The sequence below is a fragment of the Rattus norvegicus genome, chromosome 3 (assembly GCF_021556685.1).
Source record: "Rattus norvegicus strain SHRSP/BbbUtx chromosome 3, alternate assembly SHRSP_T2T, whole genome shotgun sequence".
NCBI classification, from domain to species: domain Eukaryota; kingdom Metazoa; phylum Chordata; class Mammalia; order Rodentia; family Muridae; genus Rattus; species Rattus norvegicus.
The window spans coordinates 53,164,850-53,178,941 of NC_141536.1; the positions used below are offsets into that span (position 1 = coordinate 53,164,850).

At 41.4% G+C, this 14,092-nt stretch overlaps 1 protein-coding gene across 1 annotated transcript in view; it reads left to right on the forward strand.

The window, feature by feature from the left end:
- Nostrin (nitric oxide synthase trafficking) overlaps positions 1 to 14,092 on the forward strand; it is a 66,110-nt gene that overhangs the window by 32,889 nt on the left and 19,129 nt on the right. The window contains 1 exon segment of the mRNA NM_001024260.1: positions 8,617 to 8,742. Within this exon segment, the coding sequence (NP_001019431.1) occupies positions 8,617 to 8,742 (126 nt within the window).

Here is a 14,092-nt window from a genome sequence, read left to right on the forward strand (position 1 = left end):
TCTTCGGACATTTTATCTTAGGCTCCTTTATGGACATCATCTTTTTTCCCACCTGGCCTTTATATATTGCTGTGCCTGAGGATTTCTCCCCAGGGAGAAATCTCTCTGTTTAATTCACTGTTATGTCTCCAGTGTCCAGCAAAAGATTCTCAATATCGGGAACTCAGTAAATAATAGTTCTCAATGTATATACCCTCAAGGCTTCAACTCTCATTTCTATGCTGACAGTGTCTCCATTTATATCTCTGGCCATATCTGTCCCTAAACTGCCTCCTGGCACCTCTAGAAATCATCTCTTTCTACCTAAGATAACTGGTTTCCCCATTCCACTCAGCTCTAACCCTTAAACTAAATGCTTCTTTTTTTTTTTTTTTTTTTTTTAATTAACTTGAGTATTTCTTATATACATTTCAAGTGTTATTCCCTTTCCCGGTTTCCGGGCAAACATCCCCCTCCCCCCTCCCCTTCCTTATGGGTGTTCCCCTCCCAACCCTCCCCCCATTGCCGCCCTCCCCCCACCAGTCTAGTTCACTGGGGGTTCAGTCTTAGCAGGACCCAGGGCTTCCCCTTCCACTGGTGCTCTTACTAGGCTATTCATTGCTACCTATGGGGTCAGAGTCCAGGGTCAGTCCATGTATAGTATTTAGGTAGTGGCTTAGTCCCTGGAAGCTCTGGTTGCTTGACATTGTTGTACTTTTGGGGTCTCGAGCCCCTTCAAGCTCTTCCAGTTCTTTCTCTGATTCCATCAACGGGGGACCTATTCTCAGTTCAGTGGTTTGCTGCTGGCATTCGCCTCTGTATTTGCTGTATTCTGGCTGTGTCTCTCAGGAGCGATCTACATCCGGCTCCTGTCAGGTCTGCACTTCTTTGCTTCATCCATCTTGTCTAATTGGGTGGCTGTATATGTATGGGCCACATGTGGGGCAGGCTCCGAATGGGTGTTCCTTCAGTCTCTGTTTTAATCTTTGCCTCTCCCTTCCCTGCCAAGGGTATTCTTTTTCCTCATTTAAAGAAGGAGTGAAGCATTCACATTTTGATCATCCGTCTTGAGTTTCGTTTGTTCTAGGGATCTAGGGTAATTCAAGCATTTGGGCTAAAAGCCACTTATCAATGAGTGCATACCATGTATGTCTTTCTGTGATTGGGTTAGCTCACTCAAGATGATATTTTCCAGTTCCAACCATTTGCCTACGAATTTCATGAACTCGTTGTTTTTGATAGCTGAGTAATATTCCATTGTGTAGATGTACCACATTTTCTGTATCCATTCCTCTGTTGAAGGGCATCTGGGTTCTTTCCAGTTTCTGGCTATTATAAATAAGGCTGCGATGAACATAGTGGAGCACGTGTCTCTTTTATATGTTGAGGCATCTTTTGGGTATATGCCCAAGAGAGGTATAGCTGGATCCTCAGGCAGTTCAATGTCCAATTTTCTGAGGAACCTCCAGACTGATTTCCAGAATGGTTTTACCAGTCTGCAATCCCACCAACAATGGAGGAGTGTTCCTCTTTCTCTACATCCTCGCCAGCATCTGCTGTCACCTGAGTTTTTGATCTTAGCCATTCTCACTGGTGTGAGGTGAAATCTCAGGGTTGTTTTGATTTGCATTTCCCTTATGACTAAAGATGTTGAACATTTCTTTAGGTGTTTCTCAGCCATTCGGCATTCCTCAGCTGTGAATTCTTTGTTTAGCTCTGAACCCCATTTTTTAATAGGGTTATTTGTTTCCCTGCGGTCTAACTTCTTGAGTTCTTTGTATATTTTGGATATAAGGCCTCTATCTGTTGTAGGATTGGTAAAGATCTTTTCCCAATCTGTTGGTTGCCGTTTTGTCCTAACCACAGTGTCCTTTGCCTTACAGAAGCTTTGCAGTTTTATGAGATCCCATTTGTCGATTCTTGATCTTAGAGCATAAGCCATTGGTGTTTTGTTCAGGAAATTTTTTCCAGTGCCCATGTGTTCCAGATGCTTCCCTAGTTTTTCTTCTATTAGTTTGAGTGTGTCTGGTTTGATGTGGAGGTCCTTGATCCACTTGGACTTAAGCTTTGTACAGGGTGATAAGCATGGATCGATCTGCATTCTTCTACATGTTGACCTCCAGTTGAACCAGCACCATTTGCTGAAAATGCTATCTTTTTTCCATTGGATGGTTTTGGCTCCTTTGTCAAAAATCAAGTGACCATAGGTGTGTGGGTTCATTTCTGGGTCTTCAATTCTATTCCATTGTTCTATCTGTCTGTCTCTGTACCAATACCATGCAGTTTTTATCACTATTGCTCTGTAATACTGCTTGAGTTCAGGGATAGTGATTCCCCCTGAAGTCCTTTTATTGTTGAGGATAGCTTTAGCTATCCTGGGTTTTTTGTTATTCCAGATGAATTTGCAAATTGTTCTGTCTAACTCTTTGAAGAATTGGATTGGTATTTTGATGGGGATTGCATTGAATCTGTAGATTGCTTTTGGTAAAATGGCCATTTTTACTATATTAATCCTGCCAATCCATGAGCATGGGAGATCTTTCCATCTTCTGAGGTCTTCTTCAATTTCTTTCCTCAGTGTCTTGAAGTTCTTATTGTACAGATCTTTTACTTGCTTGGTTAAAGTCACACCGAGGTACTTTATATTATTTGGGTCTATTATGAAGGGTGTCGTTTCTCTAATTTCTTTCTCGGCTTGTTTCTCTTTTGTATAGAGGAAGGCAACTGATTTATTTGAGTTAATTTTATACCCAGCCACTTTGCTGAAGTTGTTTATCAGCTTTAGTAGTTCTCTGGTGGAACTTTTGGGATCACTTAAATATACTATCATGTCATCTGCAAATAGTGATATTTTGACTTCTTCTTTTCCGATCTGTATCCCCTTGATCTCCTTTTGTTGTCTGATTGCTCTGGCTAGAACTTCAAGAACTATATTGAATAAGTAGGGAGAGAGTGGGCAGCCTTGTCTAGTCCCTGATTTTAGTGGGATTGCTTCAAGTTTCTCTCCATTTAGTTTAATGTTAGTAACTGGTTTGCTGTATATGGCTTTTACTATGTTTAGGTATGGGCCTTGAATTCCTATTCTTTCCAGGACTTTTATCATGAAGGGGTGTTGAATTTTGTCAAATGCTTTCTCAGCATCTAATGAAATGATCATGTGGTTCTGTTCTTTCAGTTTGTTTATATAATGGATCACGTTGATGGTTTTCCTTATATTAAACCATCCCTGCATGCCTGGGATGAAGCCTACTTGATCATGGTGGATGATTGTTTTGATGTGCTCTTGGATTCGGTTTGCCAGAATTTTATTGAGTATTTTTGCGTCGATATTCATAAGGGAAATTGGTCTGAAGTTCTCTTTCTTTGTTGTGTCTTTGTGTGGTTTAGGTATAAGAGTAATTGTGGCTTCGTAGAAGGAATTCGGTAGTGCTCCATCTGTTTCAATTTTGTAGAATAGTTCGGATAATATTGGTATGAGGTCTTCTATGAAGGTTTGATAGAATTCTGCACTAAACCCGTCTGGACCTGGGCTCTTTTTGGTTGGGAGACCTTTAATGACTGCTTCTATTTCCTTAGGAGTTATGGGGTTGTTTAACTGGTTTATCTGTTCCTGATTTAACTTCGATACCTGGTATCTGTCTAGGAAATTGTCCATTTCCTGAAGATTTTCAAGTTTTGTTGAATATAGGTTTTTATAGTAAGATCTGATGATTTTTTGAATTTCCTCTGAATCGGTTGTTATGTCTCCCTTTTCATTTCTGATTTTGTTAATTTGGACGCACTCTCTGTGTCCTCTCGTTAGTCTGGCTAAGGGTTTATCTATCTTGTTGATTTTCTCAAAGAACCAACTTTTGGTTCTGTTGATTCTTTCTATGGTCCTTTTTGTTTCTACTTGGTTGATTTCAGCTCTGAGTTTGATTATTTCCTGCCTTCTACTCCTCCTGAGTGTATTTGCTTCTTTTTGTTCTAGAGCTTTTAGGTGTGCTGTCAAGCTGCTGACATATGCTCTTTCCTGTTTCTTTCTGCAGGCACTCAGCGCTATGAGTTTTCCTCTTAGCACAGCTTTCATTGTGTCCCATAAGTTTGGGTATGTTGTATCTTCATTTTCATTAAATTCTAAAAAGTTTTTAATTTCTTTCTTTATTTCTTCCTTGACCAGGTTATCATTGAGTAGAGCATTGTTCAATTTCCACGTATATGTGGGCATTCTTCCCTTATTGTTATTGAAGACCAGTTTTAGGCCGTGGTGGTCCGATAGCACGCATGGGATTATTTCTATCTTTCTGTACCTGTTGAGGCCCGTTTTTTGACCAATTATATGGTCAATTTTGGAGAAAGTACCATGAGGAGCTGAGAAGAAGGTATATCCTTTTGCTTTAGGATAGAATGTTCTATAAATATCCGTTAAGTCCATTTGGCTCATGACTTCTCTTAGTCTGTCAACATCACTGTTTAATTTCTGTTTCCATGATCTGTCCATTGATGAGAGTGGGGTGTTGAAATCTCCCACTATTATTGTGTGAGGTGCAATGTGTGTTTTGAGCTTTAGTAAGGTTTCTTTTACGTATGTAGGTGCCCTTGTATTTGGGGCATAGATATTTAGGATTGAGAGTTCATCTTGGTGGATTTTTCCTTTGATGAATATGAAGTGTCCTTCCTTATCTTTTTTGATGACTTTTAATTGGAAATTGATTTTATTTGATATTAGAATGGCTACTCCAGCTTGCTTCTTCTGACCATTTGCTTGGAAAGTTGTTTTCCAGCCTTTCACTCTGAGGTAGTGTCTGTCTTTGTCTCTGAGGTGTGTTTCCTGTAGGCAGCAGAATGCAGGGTCCTCGTTGCGTATCCAGTTTGTTAATCTATGTCTTTTTATTGGGGAGTTGAGGCCATTGATATTGAGAGATATTAAGGAATAGTGATTATTGCTTCCCGTTATATTCATATTTGGATGTGAGGTTATGTTTGTGTGCTTTCATTCTCTTTGTTTTGTTGCCAAGACGATTAGTTTCTTGCTTCTTCTAGGGTATAGCTTGCCTCCTTATGTTGGGCTTTACCATTTATTATCCTTTGTAGTGCTGGATTTGTAGAAAGATATTGTGTAAATTTGGTTTTGTCATGGAATATCTTGGTTTCTCCATCTATGTTAATTGAGAGTTTTGCTGGATACAGTAACCTGGGCTGGCATTTGTGTTCTCTTAGGGTCTGTATGACATCAGTCCAGGATCTTCTGGCCTTCATAGTTTCTGGCAAGAAGTCTGGTGTGATTCTGATAGGTCTGCCTTTATATGTTACTTGACCTTTTTCCCTTACTGCTTTTAATATTCTTTCTTTATTTTGTGCGTTTGGTGTTTTGACAATTATGTGACGGGAGGTGTTTCTTTTCTGGTCCAATCTATTTGGAGTTCTGTAGGCTTCTTGTATATCTATGGGTATCTCTTTTTTTAGGTTAGGGAAGTTTTCTTCTATGATTTTGTTGAAGATATTTACTGGTCCTTTGAGCTGGGAGTCTTCACTCTCTTCTATACCTATTATCCTTAGGTTTGATCTTCTCATTGAGTCCTGGATTTCCTGTATGTTTTGGACCAGTAGCTTTTTCCGCTTTACATTATCTTTGACAGTTGAGTCAATGATTTCTATGGAATCTTCTGCTCCTGAGATTCTCTCTTCCATCTCTTGTATTCTGTTGGTGAAGCTTGTATCTACAGCTCCTTGTCTCTTCTTTTGGTTTTCTATATCCAGGGTTGTTTCCATGTGTTCTTTCTTGATTGCTTCTATTTCCATTTTTAATTCCTTCAACTGTTTGATTGTGTTTTCCTGGAATTCTTTCAGGGATTTTTGTGTCTCCTCTCTATGGGCTTTTACTTGTTTATTTATGTTTTCCTGGAATTCTTTCGGGGATTTTTGTGTCTCCTCTCTATGGGCTTCTACTTGTTTATTTATGTTTTCCTGGAATTCTTTCAGGGATTTTTGCGATTCTTTCAGGCATTTTTGCGATTCCTCTCTGTAGGCTTCTACTTGTTCTCTAAGGGAGTTCTTCACGTCTTTCTTGAAGTCCTCCAGCATCATGATCAAAAATGATTTTGAAACTAGATCTTGCTTTTCTGGTGTGTTTGGATATTCCATGTTTGTTTTGATGGGAGAATTGGGCTCCGATGGTGCCATGTAGTCTTGGTTTCTGTTGCTTGGGTTCCTGCGCTTGCCTCTCGCCATCAGATTATCTCTAGTGTTACTTTGTTCTGCTATTTCTGACAGTGGCTAGACTGTCCTATAAGCCTGTGTGTCAGGAGTGCTGTAGACCTGTTTTCCTCTCTTTCAGTCAGTTATGGGGACAGAGTGTTCTGCTTTCCGGCGTGTAGTTTTTCCTCTCTACAGGTCTTCAGCTGTTCCTGTGGGCCTGTGTCTTGAGTTCACCAGGCAGCTTTCTTGCAGCAGAAAAGTTGGTCTTACCTGTGGTCCCGGGGCTCAAGTTCGCTCGTGGGGTGCTGCCCACGGGCTCTCTGCAGCGGCAGCAAACAGGAAGACCTGTGCCGCCCCTTCCGGGAGCTTCAGTGCACCAGGGTTCCAGATGGTCTTTGGCTTTTTCCTCTGGCGTCCGAGATGTGTGTGCAGAGAGCAGTCTCTTCTGGTTTCCCAGGCTTGTCTGCCTCTCTGAAGGTTCAGCTCTCCCTCCCACGGGATTTGGGTGCAGAGAACTGTTTATCCGGTCTGTTTCCTTCAGGTTCTGGTGGTGTCTCAGGCAGGGGTCCTGCCGCTCCTGGGCCCTCCCCCATGGGAGCCCAGAGGCCTTATACAGTTTCCTCTTGGGCCAGGGATGTGGGCAGGGGTGAGCAGTGTTGGTGGTCTCTTCCGCTCTGCAGCCTCAGAGTGCCCACCTGACCAGGCGGTTGGGTCTCTCTCTCACAGGGTCTGGGAACTAAATGCTTCTTAAGCTCGTTAACACCTTTCCCTTCTGCCCTTCACCCTGACCACAGACATCGTTTGCCTGGATTGCTGCAATTCATGAATGGGTTCTTTGTCTGGAACATTGGCTCTTACTGTCCCTTGCTTACAGGGTGACTTTCCTGAAACTCTGGTCAGCAGCATCTTTTTTTTATGAAAAGCCTTTGAAGTCTTTCTAGTGCCTTGAGAATATGGCTGACTCTGTCATGTGACTGGTCAAGGCCTTCCTGACTTGGCCTTGCCTCCTGCTCCACCATTGTCTCTGGCCGTTCTTTCTGTCCTCTGAGTCCATCAATTCTTTTCTGTATCGGGTTATTATTTCATTATCAGGTTAAAACGCACAAGCTCATATTTCTACAGATGGATGTGGCTCATTACACCTGAAATACAAAATGGAATGCACCTTGCACAGGTCATACATCTCAGAAGAGCAGTGTACTGACTGGAATTAAAAAGGGGATAGCATTCATATCCGGCATCTTGAATGAATGTCCGTTATTATTGTAACATTAGTCACAGTGTCCTTAAACATAAAGAGGGTTATTCATAAAATCCTCTCTCTGTGTCCTTGAAACTGCTAAATGGCTAACATCAGGAGGGTCCTTCAAGTGTAGTTCGAGGACCATGTTCATGAGAGTCAGCTGAGGACCTACTACAAACTCACTACAGAGATAGCTAATAATTGGATATTTCTACTGGGGGCCCTGGAAGTTGCTACTTTACAAATTCTGATTCGTGCTTAAGATTATTAAAGTCAAGAATTATTCGTCCAATCCAAATCCTCATTTCGCAGAAATGAAATTGCTTGTCTGGGCACTTTCCTTAGCCATTTCTGCTACCGTGGTCCAGAGAATTTTGCATAACCTTGACTTCCCAGAGACTTAGTGATCAGAAAGGCAAGTGTCATGGTGGGAACTCTTTGTGAGAGACAGATCCCTGGAGAACAAAATGAAAGGAGACCATGTGTCTGGCTGCCTTAACTTGAAGGTAGCATGGGCATGGATATTAAGCTTAGTGCTATAGGAGGTGCCAGATAGAGGGTGCGATGTGATTCTCACCCGTGTTACCTTATCAAATCCTTTCAGGAACAGAGCAAAGTGGGAGCCATCATCCCTATCAGAGATGTGGAACAATCCTGTACCTTATGAAGGTGATATAACTTGTCCTGCAGCTGAAATGAGATTTCTGATCCATGATATCTCGTTCCAAAGCTTTACTTCTAGAGCTAAGATGTCAGACAGTTTGGTAACCTATTATAGAAATAGATTTAAGTCTCTGCTTGTCCTGGGAAGGAATAGAGAAATCTAGAGGTTTACTGAATAAGACTACAGGGTGGGCCAATGGATTGCACTTTGAGTTGGAGATCCCAGACCTGCACTATAAATTGTCAAATTCAGTCATTTGGCCATCTTGGTGTGAGGGATGTAGACAATTCACTTCGTGTTTGACAATTCAATTTGCTCAAATGTAAAACTGAGGGTATATTGAGGGACATTAGTGTCCGTTAATACTTTCATAAAACAAAAACAAAACTACAACAAAAAAGACCTAAGTCTTGTCATGTATATAATAACTATTATTCATAAAAAACTGACGTGAGACACAGGTCCCTGGTCCACATACGATCGATGCATGGGCTGGCAAGAGCACTCTTTGTAAATGTGGCAGTAACTGTGTGACACCGATATTTTACTTTAGCTCCTCAACAAGCTGAAAAAATCAACTGAAAAACTGGAAAAAGAAGATGAAAGCTACTACCAAAAAAACATGGCAGGCTATTCTACTAGGCTGAAGTGGGAAAGCACCCTGGAAAAGTGCTACAAGGTACGGTAGACGTTCACATTGTCTTCTTCCAACGGGTTCTGTGTGACCTGGGAAGTAAAGGTCAGATCCTGATTCCAGAGACCTGATTTCTTCCTTGGCTATGACACTCCCTGGTACTGTGGCACTAGACAAACCATTTCCCCTCTCATTGTCTCCCTTTCTCCGTGACCATCACCACCAACGGAAGCTCATGCACATCATTAGCTGGGCTTTCTGTTCCTAAATCTCAGTGGAGAATGAGCTAAAAAAAAAAAAAAAAAAAAAAAACCTCTATCGAAGAGGAATATAAATTAAAGTTTATGTATTAGAGATTCGGAAAGGGGTTTTAGCTGACTCGTACAGTCGGTGTTTTCTGCATTGGGTGTTTTGTTGGACAACCAATATCCAACAATGAGTTAGGTACTAAACTCAAAATCTAAAAGGTTATTGTTAGTGACACAGACCCACAAGGAGTGAATTCTGGCAGCTGGAGAGATTGCTCTGTGGTTAAGAGCACTGGCTCCTCTTCCAGAAGACCAGGATTCAATTCCCAGCACCTACAAGGCAGCTTACGAATGCCTGTAGTCCCAGGTCCAGTGACTTCAACACCTGACCTCTGCAGTTACCACATGTATGTGGATACACATAAGATAAGATGAAATGAAATAAAGTTTTTAAAAGAATCAATTGTGCCAAACTGATAAAGGTGGGCAAAAGGTGTGAATACATAAGATGCAAAATCAAAATCACTACTAAACACATGGAAAGATAATCATGTGTCAAAACTAGGAAGTGATCATATCTAGTATTAGCAAGGATGCTAAAAATAAGATTCTTGAACCCTTCTAGTGAGAATAAGTTAATAGTATCTGGGAAAACAGAAATGTGCTCTTGTCCTGAATACAGAAGTTCTCCTGTAGGCGTATATACTGAAGAAAGGTTTAGTGTGTACTTTAAGAGTGAGGCACAGAATGCTTATTACAGGATAGTTCATAATTAGATGGTGAGAAAACATCTTCATATCCATCAGAAGAATACTCTTACAATATGCTCTAATTTATAAAGTAGGCCAATCTCCAGCTATAAATTAACCCAACCTATATTTAAATATGAATTAACCTCAAAGCAATATTACAGAAAACATATCATTTATACATCTATGCAGGAAAATTTCAACTCATGCCTAACCTATATTGAGGTAATGTGTTTGTAAACACATAGCTAGTGTCCAGATCTGTGTTGAACCAGGGAAATGGCACTCCTGGTGGGAATATCACAGAATTGCAATATCCAGCCGCTCGGCCTCAGAATGGCTCCTGATAAAGCGATAGAACCACTTCCCAGGCTTAACCACTACTTCAAATACATATGAACGGTTTTGCCGTTCTGTTTTCAAATCAACACAAACAGGATCATTGTCCTAGATAGGTCTCTACGGCTATAATAAGACACTATGACCAAAAGCCAAAGAAGGAACCTGGAGGCAGGAACTCAAGCAGAGACCATAGAAGAAGGTTGCTTCCTGGTCTTATTCCTCTGGCCTATGGTTTGCCCAGCTCCCTTTCCTATACAGCCCAGGACTATATTCCCAAAGGGAAACAACTCACAGTGTGCACAGCCTTCCCACTTCTGTCATTAATCAAGAAAACCCCTGCACACTTGCCTCTAGGCCAATTTAATGAAAGCATTTTCTCAATTAAGACTCCTTCTTCCCAGATGACCCTATCTTATATCAAGTTAACAAGACAAACACAAACGAACAAAAACTACAACATAACCATATGAAACACTTATCAACTCTGGTTGGTTAGAACGTGAATATTTTTGTTTTATTTAATCTATGTATTCTAAATTTTTAAAAATATCTAAAACAGTTACATATGAAAATGTGTGTGTGGTGGTGGTGGTGGTGGTGGTGGTGGTGATGGTGGTGGTGTTACACTCCTTTAATCCTAGCACTCAGGAGGCAGAAGCAGGATGATTACCTCAAGTTTAAGGCCAGTTTGGTCTAGACAGCAAGTTCCAGGCCAGCCCCAATCATTTGGCAAGACAAGACCTTGTTTCAGAAAAACAAAGGATTCCTTCTCTCTCCAGTTTTTTTTTTCTTTTTCTTTTTTGAAATTGCAGCATTGTGGAAACACTCTTCTTTCCTCCCAAAGCCATGGGATGGGAGCAAGTTACACATTCATTTATGCTCCCAAAGAGCTTGACTTCAGCTTTTTCGTTGTTTAGAATTGGACTTGCGTGCTAAATCTACCAAAAGGCATAATCAGAAGGGTAGGATTCCCTTTTAACTCCCTTGTGTCCCACTGTGCTGTTGGCCACTGGGGTCTGCTCTCCCTGTGTCGTCACAGTTCCCGACACCCTAACTTCCTCTGAGCTGTCTTCGGTCTCCTGAACAGCAGCCACCTGAACGATGACACTGTAGAGTCCTCCTGGATCTACATGGACCTTGATCTACGTAATGATGTTCTCCCTCGTCAATAGCTTGCCTTCTGTGTACTTGGTCTACCCCCACAGCTCACTGACTCACATGCTTCTGTGACTTCTACGTCTTTTGTGTATGTGTAATTATAGTTCCAAGCATGAAATGTGAAACTCATGAAGACAGGTAACACTGCACTGAAGAGCTCCAGCTCAGCGCTGGTTATCTTTGAGGGAAAGAACTATGGGTGGTGTTTAGAATGTGGGCCTAAGATACTGCCTCAAAGTATCAGGGCGCCTGGGGAAATTCTCCCCAGACACAGTGACTCAGAGGTTCTGCATGATTTTTGGAAGGTACCGGGATCTTCTAGACGTTCTGTAGTTTGAAATCCCTGCTATGGAAATAGTAAAACACATTTCCTGTTTGAAAGCAATTCAAATGAAAATGTAATCTCTCCAGGATCCTCGTTTAGTACCCCGAAGCCAGAGCAGCAGAAACTGAGAGAATGAATGAGGAACATGAATTATCGGAGCCGAGACAGGCTCTAAATCTGCCATCCCTTGGTAACTCTCTGACCGTACGTCCTTCGCCTGTGCCGTCAAACAGCTGGAGGCCCTCCAGAATGTCTTGTCTCTCTATCAACTATTTTTAAACAGAAAGAACAAGACACTAGAAAGCAATAACTCATTAAATGAGATATGGATTTTTCCCCTTTGCACAGTGGAATTTATTTCTGCCTCTTTTCATGAGCAAACACAAATCATTTTAATGATTTCCCTGAAATGTAATTAAAGCTGTTAAACATTCCCATCTCTACGAAGGGACACCAGTTATTCTAATCGCAGATTGATGCTTGTGGTTCTGTGCTTATCGATGTGAGGCAACAGCTGCTGCCCAGAGTGCGATGTGTTCTAAGCCTGACTTTTATTCCCAACCCCCACATCCCTTACGTCCATTTGCTAAGCTGAAACAGCTGATTTCTAGATTTTTTTTTTTTTTGGTTCTTTTTTTCGGAGCTGGGGACCGAACCCAGGGCCTTGCGCTTCCTAGGTAAGCGCTCTACCACTGAGCTAAATCCCCAGCCCCGATTTTTTTTTTTTTAAATAGGGTAAGGACTTTTTTCTTTCTTGAGGTGATCCAAACCAGTGACCTGCGTTTGTTATTTGACATTTTAATTCTGCCTTAGAGGGATCAACAAATTTGATAGGCTATTATTTTGCCTCTTCAATGCTTTATCTGGAGACAAAAGGACAGTTGGTCTCATTCTATTGGCTGATGCCTGTGATTTTAGACAGAGTCTCAGGAGACACTATCTCAGAGGCATTTGGCTCCCTTAGCTTGACAAAAATGGTGTAGCCATCTAATCAGGGGGTTGTGAGAATGTAACTACAGACTTCCCAAAACCCAAAATCTAAATGTCTGTGTGTGGGCACAGATGTTTGTTGTTATTGTTGATCCCTTGGTTGCTGCCATTTAAAGAAACAACAAAATGATCTTACATCAATAAGCAATTTAGCATATCATCCGCTGGAATATCATTCAGCCTTAAAGATGTGTGTACGACGTGGATGTGCTTTATGGATACATTTGATGATTCTTCCTGCTTGAGACCTGCACTGGTCAAGTACAGAGAGTGAGAAAGTTGAGTGGCTGGGAGGAGGAGAAGAGATAGGCAGTTATTCCTTCGTGGGTAGAGAGTTTCCATTTTACAAGATGAAAAGTGCCACAGCAGTGCGAATGTTCTTCAGAACAGTGAACTGTGTCTTTAAAATGATGTTGTTTATAGTATGTAAATCTTATCATACTAAAAACATAAACTGAAATTGCAAACACAGAAGGATATATCAACAAATTAAATCTAGCACACAGATGTAGGGGAACTCCAAAGTGGAGCAGGCTAGTGGTGACCTTGAGACTTTCTGCTGCCCCATCTGCTTACCAAAGCCTCCATTACTGAGCCATCGTTCTCACCTGTGGTAATGATACCCACCAGTTTTCCTAGAGCCTTGGCCTTATCAAAACAGCATGCGGAGACTGTCTCTGATGTCTGCCATCTCTGTCAGAGCACATACTCAGGGCATCTGAAGCCTGCATTGTCCCAACATGGCCTAAAAATCTCTCCTGAGGCTTCACTTGGCCTCACTTTTGAACTTCTCTACCCACTCAAAAGCCACAAATCATCAAATGTGTGGCAAGAGCCCAGTAACTTCCTCTAGAAGCTACCCGTGTAACCTTAACAAGCCTAACAAGTGTATAGTCCTCACGTCATTATTCACCCTTGCTAGCTAAAAGTTATAATCCAGTTGTAGAATTTTTGTTATCCTACATAAACTCTGGAGGCCATCTTCTTACGTATAAGTGATAGACTCTGACGCCCCAGCTCTCATATAGGTTAGCATTAAGAATTGACTAGAGACAGGGGTTGGGGATTTAGCTCAGTGGTAGAGCGCTTGCCTAGCAAGCGCAAGGCCCTGGGTTCGGTCCCCAGCTCCGAAAAAAAGAAAAGAGAAAAAAAAAAAAAAGAATTGACTAGAATTAGAGATTCTACTCTTATCAGATAGTCTCTTGAAGACTGGAGAACAGGGACTGGAGAGACAGCTCAGTGGTTAAAGCATCCCTAAATCACCAGGCATACATGTGGCACAAACACATATGTATTAGCAAAACACTGAAAACACATAAAACAAGATAAATAAATCTTTTTTTAGAAGATCAGAGAATATTGCCTACTAGTTATCCATCATAGTGCTGGAATGTTCTACGTAGAGGTACCAGGGTAGAAAAATAGCCATCCATCTTACCAGCCAGGAGAGCTATGTTACAGTACAGAAGATCCTGACAATTGATCTGACCACTGGTGCAGTAATGGCACGGGTGTTACGGGAGTCAACAAATGTTTCTAGCTGAATTTAAAGCCTGCTCTGCCAGACAGAATTGTCATTCCTG